We start from the raw sequence: 18,337 nt of genomic DNA, 5'->3' as shown, positions 1-18,337 counted from the left end.
TAAAAATGTTTTGAATGATAATTTGTCCATTTTTGCATTAGTTTGAAGAATCACTATTTGAGAAAACACAGAAAATAGCAAGCCTAGTTAGGAGGAACTCTATAGATGGACTGCTTAGGCAGAGTGCGGAAGGAGAAGAAAAGCTGACTAGCAGGACTCTCTCAGGAATTTCGGGACAGTTCAATAAGAAAAATTGATAAACAAATTTGGAGTCTGCTCCAAATTCCTTTCTTAATAGATTGAAAGAATAGTTATGACTTTACAGAAATAGTACAGACGGTGTGAATGGGTGGGACCATAACACCTCTTTTTAATGTCTCTCTGGAGTGTATGGGCCATACAGTGTATCAGTTTGCCATTTTAACAGAAAGGTCGGTCAGTTTTATAGTAACTCGTTTGAAGAAGGGGTGGGTAATAATGTTTACTAGAAGATGGTAAACGAGGGACAGGTTAGAGGAAAGGCTACCTCAAAGCAGAGCAGGTGACTTGCTATCGCTAAAAAAGGGGCTCTTTTCGCTACAAATTGTCAGCAATTACCTGTCTTAGAAGAAACAATTACTCGTGAATTTTGAGTTAAGGTTAATTAGTGGCGATTTAAAAGTTCAGAAGTTGGCTTGTTTTGATGGAGGGGAGTACTTTCTGCATCTATGATTTAAAAGGCTACTTACAAACTTGATCCTAATTCTACCCATCCCATAATACAAAGTATTTACACCAGCTAGAACTCGGGGCAATCAAAGCAGAACTTTTCACATGTCCAAAATAAAAGCCCCGCCATAGAGGTTGTTAGTCAAAGACTGACCTGATGCCTACAATCAGTTAACTAAAAAGGTAACTGGTTACCCTTGCCTTTCACCCTAAGGACTTGAATTCCAATTTTGGAGATTGCAATGCCTTTTCCTATCCCATCCTGCAGGGGGCAGTAACCAGGAATCTCACTCTTAACCACAGGCTCCCTGATCAGCACCAAACCCTTCCCGCACTGTTCCTGGGAGCGTCAGATTAGTCGCGGGAGCCAGGGCCTCCAACTGAGCCTGCGCATACTGCAGCTGTCGCCTGGGCGCATGCGCCTTGCGTAGACCTGGGCGGGTCTGGGCTGCTCCAGTGCTTCGGGGGCCCAGGAGGTGTGGGAGGAGCCGGCGGCCTCACCGTGGTAACCGCAGCGCCGCCGCCGCCCAGCCTTGCAGGCCTCGGGACTGTCACCGCCTCGGCTGTGAGGGTACATTGGCCGGGTCCCCGGAAGTAGCCTTCCCAGACTCTCAGACACCCCCATCCTCCCCACGCCGCTACCGCCGCCGCCATGCAAGGCGAGGACGCCAGATACCTCAAAAGGTGACGACCCGGGCCCCGCCCTGAACAGGTCCTTAGACGTTTCCCCACTGATGTGGGTTGTCACTGAGCAGAGCTAGATGAGAGAAGGGGTGGGGTGCAGGGAAGGAGAAAGAAAGAGAGGGGAAGTGATGGGGTGCAATGAAAGACACGGCCCTGCAGGGCGCAAGGTCCCTAATCCACCTTGACTTGGCGGGGCCCTGACACCATCAATTGATTTCCTTTCTTCTTTAATTTATATCCGCAGTGAGAGGCAGGTGGGGCTAGGTAAACCCTCTATTTCGTTTGTTCTTGTTTTTGTTCCCCCCTCCCCCCGACCCATTCTCCTGCTTTTCTCAATAGATAAATCCCATGGGAGCGTGGAAGTGATTTCTGTCACAGCATCAATTTGTGTTTAGTTTGACATTCATAAATCACAGGGGTTTTGAAATAAAGACGGACGCGGTAGTTTTTACTTCGTGCAAGACTGGCCTGAGATATTCAGCCAGCTGTTCTTGGCCCACTTCACTCACTTGACTGTCATATTCACAATATAATTTATATAGGAAGTGCATTATATAGGAAGTGCATTTATATAGGAAGTGCATTATATAGGAAGTTTGTGTGCTGTTAGCTGTTCCAAAAAAAGAAAGAAAGAAAATTTATAGAGATTCCTTAACTTCTGTCAAAGATAGGGACAACCAGGGTTAAGAATACACCTCTCACTGGACCAGAGCGAGCGAGCAGTGAACAAATTAAAGGCTAATGTGGGGTCTCTATTTTTAGTTAAAGCTTTGTTGCTGATTCCATACAAAAAGTACATACTTTTTATGACATAATTCATCTAAAATGACAGCCATAAGGACAGAATACTTTTGAGAGAGAAACCATACATGTTAGGTGGTGACATGAGCCTAGGTCCTAATATACTTTAATGAGTATATTTTTTCCTTTGCTTGGTAGGGTTCTAGCTGTCACAGAAACACCTTACAAATGTTAGTGGCCTCTTAAACAGAGTCCAATGTTTATAAGATAAATCAACTATAATGCCTTTGCAAGACAGGAAACATAGTCCTTTGTCTTTTTCATTTTATGTGTTTATGGCAAATGAAGAGACCTTGAGTAGAGATTTGTAAACGGAACATGTAATCATAAGAAATACTTAAGGAGGCAGTATTCCTTTCCCCGCATCATTTTCTAACAACATGCACACATGTACTTTTACCCCCACACCTCCAGGCATATATACACAAAATTTTTGTCCAGAGCATTAAATTTTGTAATTTCACATTAAACCTGAGTTTATTTTAAAGAAGGGGCTGCTATTGTTCCATTTTCTGATTTTCATATGCTATGGTTGCTCCATATGCTATGGTGTTGTTTTCCTCAGGGTCCTTGGACTAGTGTGGGCACTCTTAAAATTACATCATCTAGGAAACAATAAATGCAACTGATCTAGTTCCCATGATGTTTTAAGCTGGAATTAGCATCTGGAAAGGGGTTGAAAGTACTATGTTTAGTTTTATCTAATTTTGACAGAATAAACTTTGCATTACCTTCAGGTTAAATATATGCATGCACACATGGATATCTGAGAGAGACGATTATTATATATATGATATACAGAGCTAATGGAAAAGGCAGGAACTTGATGGATATGATAAGTATGATGCTTTGTTCACTTTTTCACATTGTATAATTCTGTTCCACTTATACTGTGCATTGACACTTTATTCCGTCTTTGTAACTGAATAATATTTTATTGCATGGGTATATCATAATCTGATTATTTATGACCCAAGTGTAGAGATATTTAGGTGATTTTTTTGCCACTTGCCTATAAATAAAGTTGTTAGGATCTTGACGAGATTTTGTGTGAACACTTCTCTTTAGTCATTTGGTACATACATAAGCTTGGGATTGCAGAAACATGGAGTGATTCTATGTTGGGCTCATGGAAGAGCCAACAAAAACTTCCTCAGTGTCTGTACCTTTTATGGTCCCTCTTATGTATGTAGGCTCCAATTTTTCCACCAATGCCTGTTATCTTCTCTCATTGTACTGCTCTGCGTGTGTGTTCTGTAACTGTAGTTATTCTAGGGGTATGAAGTGGTGTCTTTCTTTGATCTTGATTTGCATTTCCCTAATAACTAAGTAAGTTGAGCTGCTTTCATGTGCTCCTTGGCCATTTGTCTTCCTATTTTAGGAAAAAGGTTTTACTGAAATATATTCTCAATACAATTTGTAAATATGCAATTTACAAACATTTGTCGCAGCCTTTTTTGCCTTTTTACTCTGTTGAATATGTCAAGTGTCAACAATTTTAATTTGTTGAAGACTAATTTATAATAGTTACTGTTGCTTTCGAAAACATATTTATAAGCCATTGCTAAATTTAAGGCCATGAAGCTTTCCCTTATGTTTTATAGTTTTAGCTTTTAAATGTTTGTCTTTTATGCAATTGAGTTAATTATTGTATATGGTGCTTAAGAATATCTAATTTTGGGACTGGAGAGAGGGCTCAGCGGTTAAGAACACTGGCTGCTCTTCCAGAGGTCCTGAGTTCAATTCCCAGTAACCACATGGTGACTCACAACCATCCATAATGAGATCTGGATCTCTCTTCTGGCCTGCAGGCATACATGCAAATAGAACACTGTATAAATCATGAATAAATAAATAAATAAATAAAACAGGCTATGATGTTGCAGGCCTTTAATTCCAGCACTAGGCTACAAAGTGAGTTCCAAGACAGCCAGGACTATTCCACAGAGAAATCTTGTCTCAAAAATAAATGTATAAGCTGGGCGGTGGTGGCGCACACATTTAATCCCAGCACTCGGGAGGCAGAGACAGGCGGATCTTGGTGAGTTCGAGGCCAGCCTGGTCTAGAAGAGCTAGTTCCAGGACAGGAACCAAAAGCTACAGAGAAACCCTGTCTCGAAAATCCAAAAAGAAAATAAATAAATAAATAAAAATAAAGAATGTATAAATAAATGTATCTCTCTTTTTTTTTTACTTTTAAAAAAAAAGCAAAACAGGATTAAATAAAGTCAGCTAAAAGTAGGAGCACAAAAGATGGAGCAAACAAACAACTAGTTGGCAGGATGTGAACATAAGATTATTAAGAAAAACCTTATGGAGAACAGGGGAGTCAGGAGGGTGAATAGAGAGGTGCACAGGAATTAGAAAGGAGACTCATTGTTTGAGTCGGACAAGGGGAGGCTTCTGGGACATCTGCTGAAGAGGAAGGTCAGCTGGTGCTTTCTCTGCTAATAAAAAAACTCTCACACATATAAAATCTTCAAAATATATGGAAAAGAATATCCAATCTGGGCATCATTTGTCAAGGAGATTGTTCTTGTTCTCCATTGATATTTGAGCATCCTTATTAAAAATTGACTATAAAGGTAGGAGTTTGTTCCTGCACTGTCAGTCCTCATCAACAGATCTCCTAATAACTTCGTGCTAGTAACTCTTACTGCGTAAATGGGGAGGTTTTCCATCGAGAAGTGTGAGTCCTACAACTTTGTTATTCTTTATTATGCTTGTGTTAATATTTAGAGTCTTTTGTTTCCATGTGAAATTTAGTGTTGTCTTTTCTGTCTCTGACAAAAACGGCTGTCAGGACTTTGATAGTGGTTCTATTGACTCCATGAATCATCTAAGGGAAATAATACTATCTAAAAAATTAATTATCCAGCCCTTGAACATAGGATGGCTTTCCCTTTTTTTAAATTTCTTATTAATTTCTTTAACACTTAAGAGTTTTAAGTGTTGAGTCTTCCTACTTTCATTTATTTGTAAACAGATCTATTTGTTGTTATGGGAAATTGAATTTTTTTAATTTAGTTTTTAAATTTTTAATTACTATCAATGAAAAGACAATTTACTTTTAAACATACAACTTTGCTGAGTATGTTTATTAACTTAAACAATTTTGTGTAGTTTTTAGAATATAAAAATGAAATAATTTCATTACAGATGGATATAATTTATTTCTTATTTTCAAATCTGGATTCTTTTTACTTCTTTATATAGGTCTCATTAGGTTCAGATCTCTAGGATATTTGAAATAGAAATGGTGAAACTGGACATTGCCATGTTTGTGATTTTAAAATAGGTGCTTCTCATCATTAAGTATGACATTAACTGCAGAATTTTCATTCATGCTTTGTATCATTGGAGGGGGTTTTCCTTTATCCCTTACCAATTTCTGAATGAAGAATTTGTTTTTATAAAATGGGCTTTCTATGTCAGTTGAGATAATCATTTACTATTTTTCTTCATTTTATTAATATGTTGAACTCCTTGAGTAATATCGCATGGCCTGTGTAGTCTTTTAATGTGCTACAGATTCTGCTGGCTAGCACTCTGAAAATATTCCAGCTGTGTTCTTCAGGAGTGTTAGTCTACAACTTTTGTAATATCTTTGCCTCACTTTGGAATGTAACGTATTGTAAAATGTTTTCTGTCTCCTTTTATTTTTTGGAGGATCTTAAGAAGGATGGGTGTTTATTTTTCTTTAAATTACAAGTAAACCCGTACAAACGTTTGTTGATGTAATCCTTACTTAGGTCTTGTTTAGGCAATAAGATAGGGTCTCACTGTGACCTTCCCTGGACGGAAATTCTCTGTAGATCAGGATGACCTAGAACTCACAGAGATTTGCCAATCCTCTGCATCCTGAGTGCTAGAATAAAGTTGTACGCCACAATTCCTGGATTTTTGATCTTTTTAAACAATCAACATTATTTCCTTTTCATTTATTGTTTCTACAAACTCTAGTAGTTTTTTCTCAGCCTTTTCTAGCTTCTTGAGGTGTAAAATTGAATTACATCTTTATATATATTTATAATATATATATTTATAACACACATATATATATATATATATTACATTCCCTCCCTTCTCTCCTCCCAGTCCTTCCCCCCACCCCATTTGTTCCCACCCCCTCCAATCCACTTCTCTTCCATTTCTGTTTAAGAAATGACAGGTATCCTACAAGTATCAGCAAAACATGGCATATCAAGTTTCACTAAGTCTAAGCACCTCCCCATGTATTAAGGCTGGGTAGGATGACCCAGTATGTAGAGTAGGGTCTCAAAAGCCAGTTAAAAGAGTCAGAGCAGCCTCAGTTCTCACTGTTAGGAGTCCCACAGGAAGACCAACCCACACAATTGTAACATATATTCAAAGTGCCTACATCAGTCCCTTGCAGGCTCCCTAGTTGCTGGTTCAGTCTGTGAGCCCTATGAGCCCAGGTTAGTTGAGTATGTGAGTTTTCTTGTGGTGTCCTTGACCCCTCTGGCTCCTACAATCATTTCTCCCCTTCTTCAGCAGGATTCCCTGAACTCTGCCTGTTTGTGTCTGTGGGTCTGCAACTGCTTGCATCAGTTGCTGGATGAAGCCCCTCTGATGACAATTAGGCTAGGCACCCATCTGGCCGCAGGAGATGCCTAGTTCAGGCTACATATCCGCTATTGCTAGGAGTCTTCCCCATAGACTCCTGGGAGATTCCCTTGTGCCAGATTTTTACTCGACCCCAAAGTGTCGCCTCCCTTTCCAGTAGTCTCTTTTAGTACCCCTCCCCCTCGGTTCCTACTTCCCCAGTCTGATTGCTTGTATTCCCAATCCCACCTTCCCTCAGTTCACTCATGAAATCCCTTATGTTTCCTTTTCCCAGGGAGATTCTTGGTTTCCTTTAGTTGTCTTATTGCTCTAGCTAGAACTTCAAGTACTATATTGAATAAGTATGGAGAGCATGGACAACCTTGTCTTGTTTCTGATTTTAGTGGAATTACTTTGAGTTTCTCTCCATTTATTTTGAAGTTGGCAATAGGCTTGCTTTATATTGCTTTTATTAAGTTTGGGTATCTTTCCAATGCAGGCATTTATAGTTACAGATTTCTGTTCAGCAATACTCTGTCACACCCCTAAATTTTGTTGTGTTGTTTTTATTTATAATTTCTCTGGTGAATTACTCTTTGACTTAGTAGCTATGTGGATGTGGATTATTTAATTTTCCATATTTTTGTGAATGCTCTCTTTCTGTGCTGATTCCTAGTTTTATTCATTTGTGTTTAGAGAACATACACTATATAAAGTTAGTGTTTTCAAATTGATGACTTGTGCATAACATAAGATCTAGCTGTTAGAATACCCAGTTTACCCTTTGTAAAGGGGAAGTTCATCTCCTTTATATATATTAGGTCTAATTGGTTATAATGTTCAATTTCTTTATGTATAGTTATCTATATAGGTATATCTGTTATTCCAAGTGATATTGAAGTCTGCCACTATTGTTATAGACCTGTTTGTTCTTTCTTTACTTCAGTCCTTGCTTCATGTGATTTAGGTCTCTACTCTCAAGTTTACGTTTGTAATAGTTAGATCTTCTGGATGTGTTGACTGGTTTCTCACCACAGCGTTTGTTGTTACATTTTGTACTAGCTTTTAATTTAAAGCCGGTTTTGTATAAGTGCCCCACCTTTCATTTATATTGTTTGTATTTTCTTTTCCCATCTTTTAATCAGTTCATGTTTTTGGAGCTGAAGTGTCTACCATGTCTACCATATACACATCATACATACATACATATATATGCTTCATTTCTTAATTATCCATTCTGGAAGTCATTGCCTTTTATTAGAATTTAATTTATAAAGTAGTTACTTTATAATTAAGACTTACATCTGTTTAAAGAAGTATTCTAGACTAAAGGTACACAGTGGCTTTTCTGTTTAGCTACATAGTTACCTTTATCAGTTTTCTTTACTTCCTCATTTGGTTTCAATTTATTACCTAGTTCACTCCAGGCCAAAGGATTCTAATAAATATTTCTGTGGCTTCAATTGTAATAAATATAAATATATTTCTAAGCTAAGTTATCATCTTTGGGTGCAGTTCTCTGGTACATATGTACAAAGTGGTGTTACTAAGAAGGCATTTTCAGGCAGTTAAAAGATATCAATTTAGTAATAGGATGCTGTAAATAAAAAAATTCAATAATTTTATTAAATTAAGAATTGAGATAAAATATTTGAGAGATAATCATCTCAGAAGTTAGACATTCCTCATATGTTGTAAATGCTATGTTCAATTCTGTTTGACAGTCTAACATTTAAAATAAAATCATTCATCTTATAAAAGTAAAAACAGAATAAAGTATAAATATAAATTTTAATGAGGTACATCCATTGTGAAAACAATTTTAGGGGCTAGATGGCTCAACAGTTAAAAGTTCTTGATGTTCTTGAAGCAGAGGACACCAGTTGAGTTCTCAGCACCCACATAGTGGCTCATAACCCACTGTAACTCCAGTTAGAGGGGACCTGATACCCTCTTTGAGTCTCTGCCGATTTTAAGTACATACATAGGCACATACAAACACCCATGCACATAAAATATAAGCAAAATATTTTCTGACAAAAAAAAATGCTCACATGGAATCCCAGCAGAATCCTACCATATTTTCAAACACGGTTTGCAATCAATCCTTCTTAAATTATTCAAAAAGAGCAGGCACACTGCAAAACTCCTTCTGAGAAGCCAGTACCATTCTAATACCCAAACTAGATAAGGCACAGCTGCAGCAACAAAAAGAAAACTATAAGCCAATATCCTATGAGCACAGATTGAAAATCCTCATTAAAATGCTTGTAAATTTAATATAGGCTTATATCCAAAAGATTATATACCATATAACCACAGGAACCATTCACCATGAATTGATGTAATAAGTTACATAAATGAACTTAAATATCAAATGATTATCTCAATAGATGAAGAAAAGGCCTTCAGTGAAATCTTTCATGCCATTTTGATAAATAGCTTAGAGAAAATACTGGAAAATACCTATCTGAGGATGATAAAAGCTATATATGAGAAACCCACAGCCAGCAGCACCTTAAATAGAGAAAATCTTTAAGCAGGCAAACTGAAATCAGGAATGAGACAGGGCTGTCCTCAATCCTCACCTCTTTTCAATACACTGCTCAGTGTACTAGCTGGAGCAATGAATCAAGAAAAAGAAAGTAAAGGGCTACAAGCAGGAAAAAAAGAAGTCAAACTATCCTTATTTGCTGATGGTATAATATTACACATAAGAGACCCAAAAAATTCACCAGAAATATTCTAGAAACAATCAACAATCTCAGCAACGTGACAGGATAAGAATCCATTCGCAAAAATCAAGAGCTTTTCTATACACCAACAACAAACATACAAAGAAAGAAATCATGGATACACTCCAGTTCACAGTAACCCCAGAGAAAATAAAATCTCTAGGAAGGACTTCTACAATGAAAACCTTGAATCTCTGAAGAAAGAGATGGAGACACACTGGGCAATGGCTGAACATGCCATGCTCATGGAATGGTACAATTAATATTGTGAAAATGACTACCAAAAACTGTTTACAGATTCAGAACAATCCCAATCAAAACTCCATGTCATTCTTCACAAAAGTAGAAAAGCAGAAACTATACTAAAATTTGTTTTGAACAATAAAAAACCCTGGATAGCCAAAACAATATTTAGCAAAAAGTGCAGTGTTGGATGGATTGCTGTTAGAGATTACAAGATACAGTACAGAGCCATCAGATAAAATCTACGTGGCACCAGAACAAAAACAGACATGTAGATCAGTGGTACAAAATAGAAGACCCAAACATGGGTACAGTGCAAGTAACTCTAACCATCTCATATTTGACAAAATGTCAAAATCAGACCCTGGAGAAAAATTGAATCTTCAACAAGTGGTACTAGGAAAACTGGATGCTCCACATGTATAAGAATGAAATTCGACCCATATCTATCACCTTGCAGAGAAACTAATTTCACATGGACCAAAGGCCAAAATATGAAACCTGGAACACTGAATATACTAGAATAAAACACACACACACACACACGGTATATAAATGGCATTGTATAGGAAAGGACTTTCTGAATATGATCCATTTATCCAGGAATTAAGGTCTACAATTGACAAGTAGGGCTTCATAAAACTAAAAGACTTCTTCACAACTAAAACAATTGAGTGAAGAAGAAACTCACAGAATGGGAGAGAATCTTTGTGAGTTATCCTCGATAGAGGATTAATATCAGAATATATGGAGAAATGGAAAACTTAAGAAAAAAACATGACTCATTTGAAAAATGGGCTATGGATTTGAACATTGAGTTTTTAGAAGGAGATCTAAAAATGACTAAGAAATATCTCCCCAAAATGTTAATTATCCCCAGCAATTAGGGAAATGCAAATCAAAATGGCTGTGATAAAAAGCTCATTTTAGTCAGAGCCATCCTCTGCAAAGACAATTTTAATTATAAATGTTTCACTTGCGTTTATACATGGTTCTTTGGGTAAATACATATTTTTTCAAGGTAAGACTATTCATGAAGATACGTTCTGCTGGGCCAGGAAATACATACTTGTCCCAGACTCACAGAATGTGATTAGATGGCATGTGTCAGTCTCACCCTCATGTTTTAGACATAAACTGTGTGAAAATTATGGCTGTTCTGTAAGATTTTAATGTACTTTTTAATATTTTTGTAGGAAAGTTAAAGGGGGAAATATTGATGTCCATCCATCAGAAAAAGCTCTCATCGTTCAGTATGAAGTGGAAGCTACCATTCTTGGAGAAATGGGGGATCCCATGTTGGGGGAAAGAAAGGAATGTCAAAAAATGTAAGTTTTCTTCATTTGTATACATCTTTAAAATAGGGGACTTTATATAAATTTTATACAAATCTAATATTTTAATCTTTATAGGTAGTAAATATTTATGGAACACTTCTAGACAGACTTTATCTTAGTCAATGAAAGATTACATTAGACTATATAAATATGGAATATATTCTAGAGAAAGTAATATTTTTGAAATGCTAAGTGAAATTAATCACAAAAGCTACGTTTATATAGGAACTTTTGCTTAGTTTGGAAAATCTAAGTATTAAAATCCTATATCCTTTCCCCCCTAGAATTGCTGGGAGTGGTTTGATGTTCAGATGTTTCCAAATGGGGCACAGATCTTTAATTAGTCCTTGAAAGCAACCTAGTCCTCTGAAAAATGCTAGTAATAAGAGTGCTCTTAGATCCTCTGGTGTCCTACTTCCTTTCCTTCTTGGTTTTGAGAGAGTCCCTCAGGAACTGTCCTTTTTTCATCATTCTGCAGTTTTCTGCTAATTATCTTACCTTCCTCCTATAGTTTTATGGTGAAATGAAATGAAAATGAAATTTATGCCCTGGCAATGCTGAAGCATATGTGGGCAGCCCATATATGGTGGTTTTGTTGAACTTGTTCATATTGGGTTTCAGGGTCTAAGTTGACTGGCCAGGTGTCTTCCTCAAGAGGGCACCAGATTTCATTACAGATGGTGTGAGCCACCATGTGGTTGCTGGGAATTGAACTTAGGACCTTTGGAAGAGCAGACAATACTCTTAACTGTTGAGCCATCTCTCTATCCCCATAGTTTTATGGTAGTAGAGAAGATTTGATATCACTTAATGTTCACCCTCAGCCCTCTCCCAGATACACAGTATTGATTTGGTAATTAGTCAGAAATCATTTCTACTTGTGCCATGTTTGGAATTGAGTGTGTTCGAGCTACTAGGAATGCGTGTGATAGTGCCACTTTAAGTCTAAGCATTGACTCCAAGTCCTTAAACACTCTGGGGATGGTTTCTTCCCCACAAAGAACATTGTTTCCCATCGAGATATTTTAGGTTGTCACTATAAGATGGTCACATTTTCATCTAAGAGGTGGAATCCAAGTACTATATGTACACAATTGCCTCCTACAAGAAACACTTACTAAGCCTGAATTTCAGTAATGCTATAGTTGAAAGCCCTGGCTTGCTTCATCCTACAAAGAGAAACTGCCTAGTGTCTCATTTTACTGTCTTCATTGGTTTTTCTGTCGGGATCAGGAGACTGACATTAGTGGCTCATGATGATAAATGAATCCTCTAGACTATACAAGATAATGAAGAATACGTGTGCATATTCACACTGCAGTCTAGCTCACCCTTTTAGTCTTTCTCTCTCTGTTCTTTTCTGTTTGTCATTCCTTACCTGAGACTATAAGACTTGAGCATTCATGAAAATCTCTTGATATTTCAATATTAGATTTCCTAAAGAAAAGCTGTCTTTAACTTTATAATCTCAAAACCTGCACTTCAGGAGAGGAATTTAATTTTTAGTTCTAAGGGTTTCACTCACTAACAAAAGGTTTGTCAAATTCACTAACCACAAGACTCTACCAAAAGGAAAATGTGTTTTGTTAATCCGAAAGATTTTGTTAATGGTGGAGAAGAGAAAGTCTGTGTAGGTTGAGATAGGGATGATATAAACTGTGACCGGTGACTATCTAGATCCTCAGCCTGGCACTTCTGCCTTTTAGAATGCCTTTCTGATTTCATTTTGAGAAATTGATGGTTATGGTGTAGAAATCATACAGATGAAATTTTGTTAGCTTTTAATAGATGTTGGGTGCCTAACAAAAGTACATATGCTGATTAAAAACAGATGAGTAATCACAACTGTCATGTTCAAAACCAGAAAAAATGAAATTATACCTTTTCTCCAGTTTCCTTTAACAGATGCAGGTTTTAGGAGACTAACACTGTAACTAAAATGGCTTCAGGCAGCTCAGGCTGAACTGGATTGCTAATGTATATGTTGCTACAAAAGAGACATAGAAGAGATTTAAAAATCTGTGCATATTAGAACAGTCAAGAATCATGTCACATCCATTATAATGGCTAAGGCCTCTAAGACTGGCAACAGCAGATACTAGCAGTTATCTAAACACAGGCTCATATAATATCCAGTAATCATGTTTTTAGATATTTACTCAAATGTGTTAAAAATTTATGTCTATACAAAAGTCTACACATATATTTATAGAAACTTTATACAAAATACCTAATAATTGAAAGCAACCAAAATATGACCAATAGTGAGTGGATTAATTTTGGCACCACCATATCATAAAGCATTATCCAAGAACGTAAAGAAATGAATTATTAAGCACAAAAAGACATGGAGGGACCCTACAAAAGAAGTCAGTCTGGAAAGTTTATATATTATGCAATTCCAGCTGCCTGACATTAATGGAGGAGACAAAACTGTAAGTATAATAAAGAAGTTAGAGGTTACCATGGGCAAAAGATAGAACTTTTTAGAACAATAAAACTTCTATGTATAATGCTATAATGATTGATACATAATTTATAAAAACATAGAACATAGAATGAATGCTAATATAAGCTCTGACCCTCAGTTAATAATTAAATGTATCAATATTAGTTCCTAGCTTACACTGGTGAGTTTTGATAAAGATAGTAAATATGCTGTACAGGCAAGATGCTAACTGTAGAAGAAGCACACAGTAGAAACTGGAGAGAGGTGAGTGTATTCTCTCTGTAATTTGTGAACACTATTTCTAGAAAACTAATCTGCTCTAAAAGCCTAAAACAAATTTGAAGGTATGCTTATTGAGTTTCGTTTTTGTTTTGTTTGGGATAGAGTCTCATTGTATGGCCCAGGCTGGTCTTGAGCTCACCGATTCTTCTGCTTCGGGTTTCCTTCCAAGTGCTGGAACTGGGTCCTCCTGTCGTGCCCAGCTGTTGATGTAGTTTCTCCTGTATCTCTTCTCAATCAGATTTATTGACAAATTTCCTGAGTTTCTGTTAAAATTGAATAAAGAGATGTCTTTGGGGTTATTTCTGTGGACTATCCTTGCTACATCTGCCTTTTAATGTTCAGCTAAAATTGTCCAAAATAAAATCAGTGATTTTAAACACTTAAAAGTTGTTAACAACAAAAATGAATAGATTTAAGACAGAACAGGTAAAGAGTGTTATTCTAGAAAATGTAAGCTGGGAAGGATATCTAATTCAAGCTAACACTGGATTCAGCAGAAGTCATCTATGAATACTGACTTCACAGATGCTACATTCAAAATATTTCTCTGGATTCTTTTTCACTTATCCATGTAGTAGCCTGCTATTTTCCTACAAAAATTAGCTATCTTCACAAAGAAATAATTCTAGGCAGTGGGTACTTTGGCTTTTTCTCCTACTGAGTATGAGTCTTGTATAGGAGGGTTTACTCAACAGTCCTGATTGTATGTTTTCCTAGTTGTCACTCATGCCATGAGTCCATGTAAACAGGCTGGTGTGTTCCTCTGCACTGTCTTTTCTTCCTTTTCACTAGGACAGACTCCCAGTGATTGTCCTGGACTCAATTAAGAGGAAGGAATGGCAGAGTACCTCAGAGTTTATAGTACTTGCCTAGCAACTGGCAGGTTTCAATCCCAGCACAAGTAAAGAAAAGTTGAAAAATGTTGTCATATTTAAGTATAAATGATGTCATTTCTGACCGTATGTATTTCATATTCAGTAAAAAGTAAAGACTGTGTTTTTACATCAGAAGTACTGCTTCAAACAGGGCTTAGGGATATCTTATCCAGAAAGTCTTAAAAGATTTATGTTGCTTTTACTACCTTTTTATGCAGCTCACAGGAAATGATTGCCTTGAATTTATATAAGCCTAATTGTATCTAAATTATTACTTTAATAAGATTCAATGGCTAGATAGGTATAGACTATGATCTATAAATTATCTTAAAATAGTATTTTTGAATCTGTCATGTACTTTCTATAATATCTGAATTGGGAATTTGGATGTGCTTGCAGCATTCGTCTGAAGAGTCTCAATGCTAACACAGATATCACCTCTCTGGCCCGAAAAGTAGTTGAAGAATGTAAACTTATTCATCCCTCAAAGCTGAATGAGGTAGAGCAGCTGCTGTACTATCTACAGAACCGCCGTGATTCATTGTCAGGAAAAGGTGAGTGGAAGGAGGTATGGTTTTAAATGTAACACCAAAGGTGGCCTTCACAAATATTATGTTTACTTTGTAAATAGATGTGTAGTATAAAAATGCATAGTTATAGCTGGGCAATGATGCGCCTTTAATCCCAGCACTCAGGAGGCAGAGCCTGGCAGATACCTGTGAGTTCAAGGCCAGCCTGGTTTATAGAGTGAATTCCAGGACAGGCTCCAAAGCTACAGAGAAACCCTGTCTCGAAAAACCAAAACAAGTAGCAAACAAACAAATCTAGTTATGAAAACTGTATTCATTTTGGTTGTAGTTCTTACCAGTGCTAGGATAACCAGGTGTACTTGTCTCCTGAATTGGAGGTTTCATGCTTCTACATGCAGTGGTCAGACTCTGTCTCACCGTGTGCGCACATGACACATATGCTGACATAAGGAGACAAGTCTGTCGTCATGGTAGTAGACTGATAGAAGGCACATTGAAGGCAGAGATCTTCTCTTTTCTAATTAGACTTATTTTTTCTAAATTTCTGGTTTATACATCATTTATAACTTTAGTGAACTATTTATTTCAAGTTTTAAGATACATATGAGAGATGTCGCATGCTTTAGATAACCCTGGGATATTACTCTCATGAATTTTCCTAAGAAAAGTATCACATTTCTTTTATCATTGTCTTTATTGTTGTCATTTTCCTGTTCTCAACTCCTTCATGAAAGAACTGTACCATTAATGTTTTAGAACTCAGGAAATATAGAAGATATTTTCAAATAAAAAGGTTATCCCAATGGATTATTGAATGTTAGTGATTAGAATATATGAAAAAAGAACTGTGAAAAGTGTTCATTATATATGGATAAAATAATTCAAGTCAGTATTAGTCTCTCTCTGCACATTAGTAGTTGAAGGTATATAATATGTTTTACTGCATATTAAAACTATACTTGTCTAAATGATCAAGATGTTTCTAACTTTTTACTGTGATAATGTAAAGCCAGCAGCCTCCCCCAGGAGACGGCAGGAGGACTGTAGTAAGCTGTGGCACAGTGATTCATCACTTCAGTGATTTCTTTTTCTTTGCCAGTCAGAACTACTGTTATTTTATTTAAATTTAAAAATAATTTTAACTAATTTTTTTTTGACACAGAATTTAACTTTTCATGATATGTCCTTACCTCTCATGGATAATGCCCCTGAAAGTGGAAATGGTTAATTCCTTTTCAATTCTGTATTTGTGTCTCTTTGGAAGAGTAGGCAGTCCTGACATTTTTATTGTCAACAGTGTGTTTCTCATTTTCCATCACTCATACTTCATAGCAGTATTTCTTTTCATAGCATGTATTAATTGTGTGAAACTGTGGTTTTCATTAGGACAGTTTGATATATGAATGTAGAGTTCATATTTACTTCCAGCATTCTTGCCAATCCCCTTCTTCTAAATTGTCCCCTGTAATGGCCAAGTCTTTTATATCCATATTTATTTGCTAATTGTACAGTTTTTTTCTAATTTATTTAATTTCCTTTCTAATTTATTATTGATTTAATGCATTGTTTCTGTTTAGAATATGAAAATATGCTTTTAACTGAATAGAGTAATAAACGTGTTCAGTACGTTTGAATGCCTCCTTGGGAATAAATGAAGATTAAGCTGTTGTAAATATCAAAACTTTGTCTTTTAATTTATGTCCTTTAACTTTTTGGACAAAAATCATTCATTCTTAGTTACTTTAGCTTATAATTTAGCTACTATTTCTTACTCCTCCTGTGTTAACGTTAGTTTTCATGTTCATCATTTTTGTATTACTTAAACCATTTTCTTTGCCTTATTGATTTATACATTCCCATCTTGAAAGAAGTATAATTTTGTCACAGATTTTGTTAGTTTATGTTCTCCTTAATAACATCATTAGAACAAATAGCTGATTTTTACATGGAAATATTTTATGCACTGAAAAAAATTTCATCAAATATTTAGTTTTATACCCCCAGGTTAGACAGCATCAATCTCGACTACTGAAAATAATTACTCCCAAACCTTTAAAACCTAATTCTTATGATTTTTAAAATCTTTTTTACAGAAAAAAAAGAAAAATCAAGCAAGCCTAAAGATCCACCTCCTTTTGAAGGGATGGAGGTAAGACCGTGTGGATTCTGATCTGTTCAACAAAACACTACAGACATCACCTTTCCTTTCAGTAATGTATATGGCCATGTTCAGAAGTAGAATTTTAAATGGTTCACTTTAGAGAAACCTTAAAATGGCATCTTATTTGATCAATGCTTAATTGATTAAAGCAAAAATTGTTGGTAGTGCTGTTTAACACATTTTAATTTAATTAAAGTAAGTAGCAAAAATATTCTCAACATTTTGGAATAAGTTTTAAAATATTTAATCTATTATAGTAGTTGCAAATAACTTTGTATTACATTTAAAATACATTAAAAGACAAATTTTAGATATGTTCCATTTTATTGTGCTTATAATTTAATATTATCATTCTACTACACAAAGACCTAAAATTTCTATTCACAAAAGAGGCTATTATCCATTTTTTGGAAATTGTTTGTAAGTAATATATCCATCACAAATATCATCGATCTGACAGCGATTCTGCCTATCAGAGCTGCTGAGTGCTTCCTGCTATGTTTCAGATTGATGAAGTGGCCAACATTAATGACATGGATGAGTACATTGAGCTGTTGTATGAAGATATTCCAGACAAGGTTCGGGGTTCTGCCTTGATCCTACAGCTGGCTCGAAATCCTGATAACTTAGAAGAACTGCTATTAAATGGTAATTTCTTTTCCTAAATATTGAACATAGAAAATTATGTAAAGCAAACCTACCCTCAAAGTTTGTACTCAGATCTTAAATATTTTATGTATACAAATGCACATATACTTGTTTTCATGTCTTAAATATTTATATTCTGAAGTTTTTTTTTCTTGTATATATTAGGAATATTTTAAATCTATTATCTTCCTCTCCTCTCTTTTCATGGTAGGTCTATGAACCTATATACCTTCTTGTATATATTAGGAATATTTTAAATCTATTATCTTCCTCTCCTTTTCTCTTTTCATGGTAGGTCTATGTATCCACTCTTTTATTTTCACACTGTTTATGGTTTTGAATCTCAAGAGTTTGTTGGAATTAGCATATGACTAGCCC

At 35.9% G+C, this 18,337-nt stretch overlaps 1 protein-coding gene across 2 annotated transcripts in view; it reads left to right on the top strand.

Annotated features, from left to right (window-relative positions):
* Positions 1–1,095: 1,095 nt before the first annotated feature.
* The window catches only part of Kifap3 (kinesin associated protein 3), a 137,168-nt gene continuing 119,926 nt past the window's right edge, over positions 1,096–18,337 (top strand). For both annotated transcript variants that reach the window (XM_057770387.1, XM_057770388.1), the window contains exons 1-5: positions 1,096–1,332; positions 10,874–11,005; positions 15,020–15,174; positions 17,244–17,299; positions 17,818–17,959. In XM_057770387.1, the coding sequence (XP_057626370.1) occupies positions 1,301–1,332; positions 10,874–11,005; positions 15,020–15,174; positions 17,244–17,299; positions 17,818–17,959 (517 nt within the window). In that variant the 5' untranslated portion in view covers positions 1,096–1,300. The remainder of the gene's footprint in view (positions 1,333–10,873; positions 11,006–15,019; positions 15,175–17,243; positions 17,300–17,817; positions 17,960–18,337) is intronic.

The sequence above is a fragment of the Chionomys nivalis genome, chromosome 5 (genome assembly GCF_950005125.1).
Source record: "Chionomys nivalis chromosome 5, mChiNiv1.1, whole genome shotgun sequence".
Taxonomy (NCBI): domain Eukaryota; kingdom Metazoa; phylum Chordata; class Mammalia; order Rodentia; family Cricetidae; genus Chionomys; species Chionomys nivalis.
The sequence above is the reverse complement of the archived record's forward strand: the minus strand, read 5'-3'. Positions and strand labels throughout refer to the sequence as shown.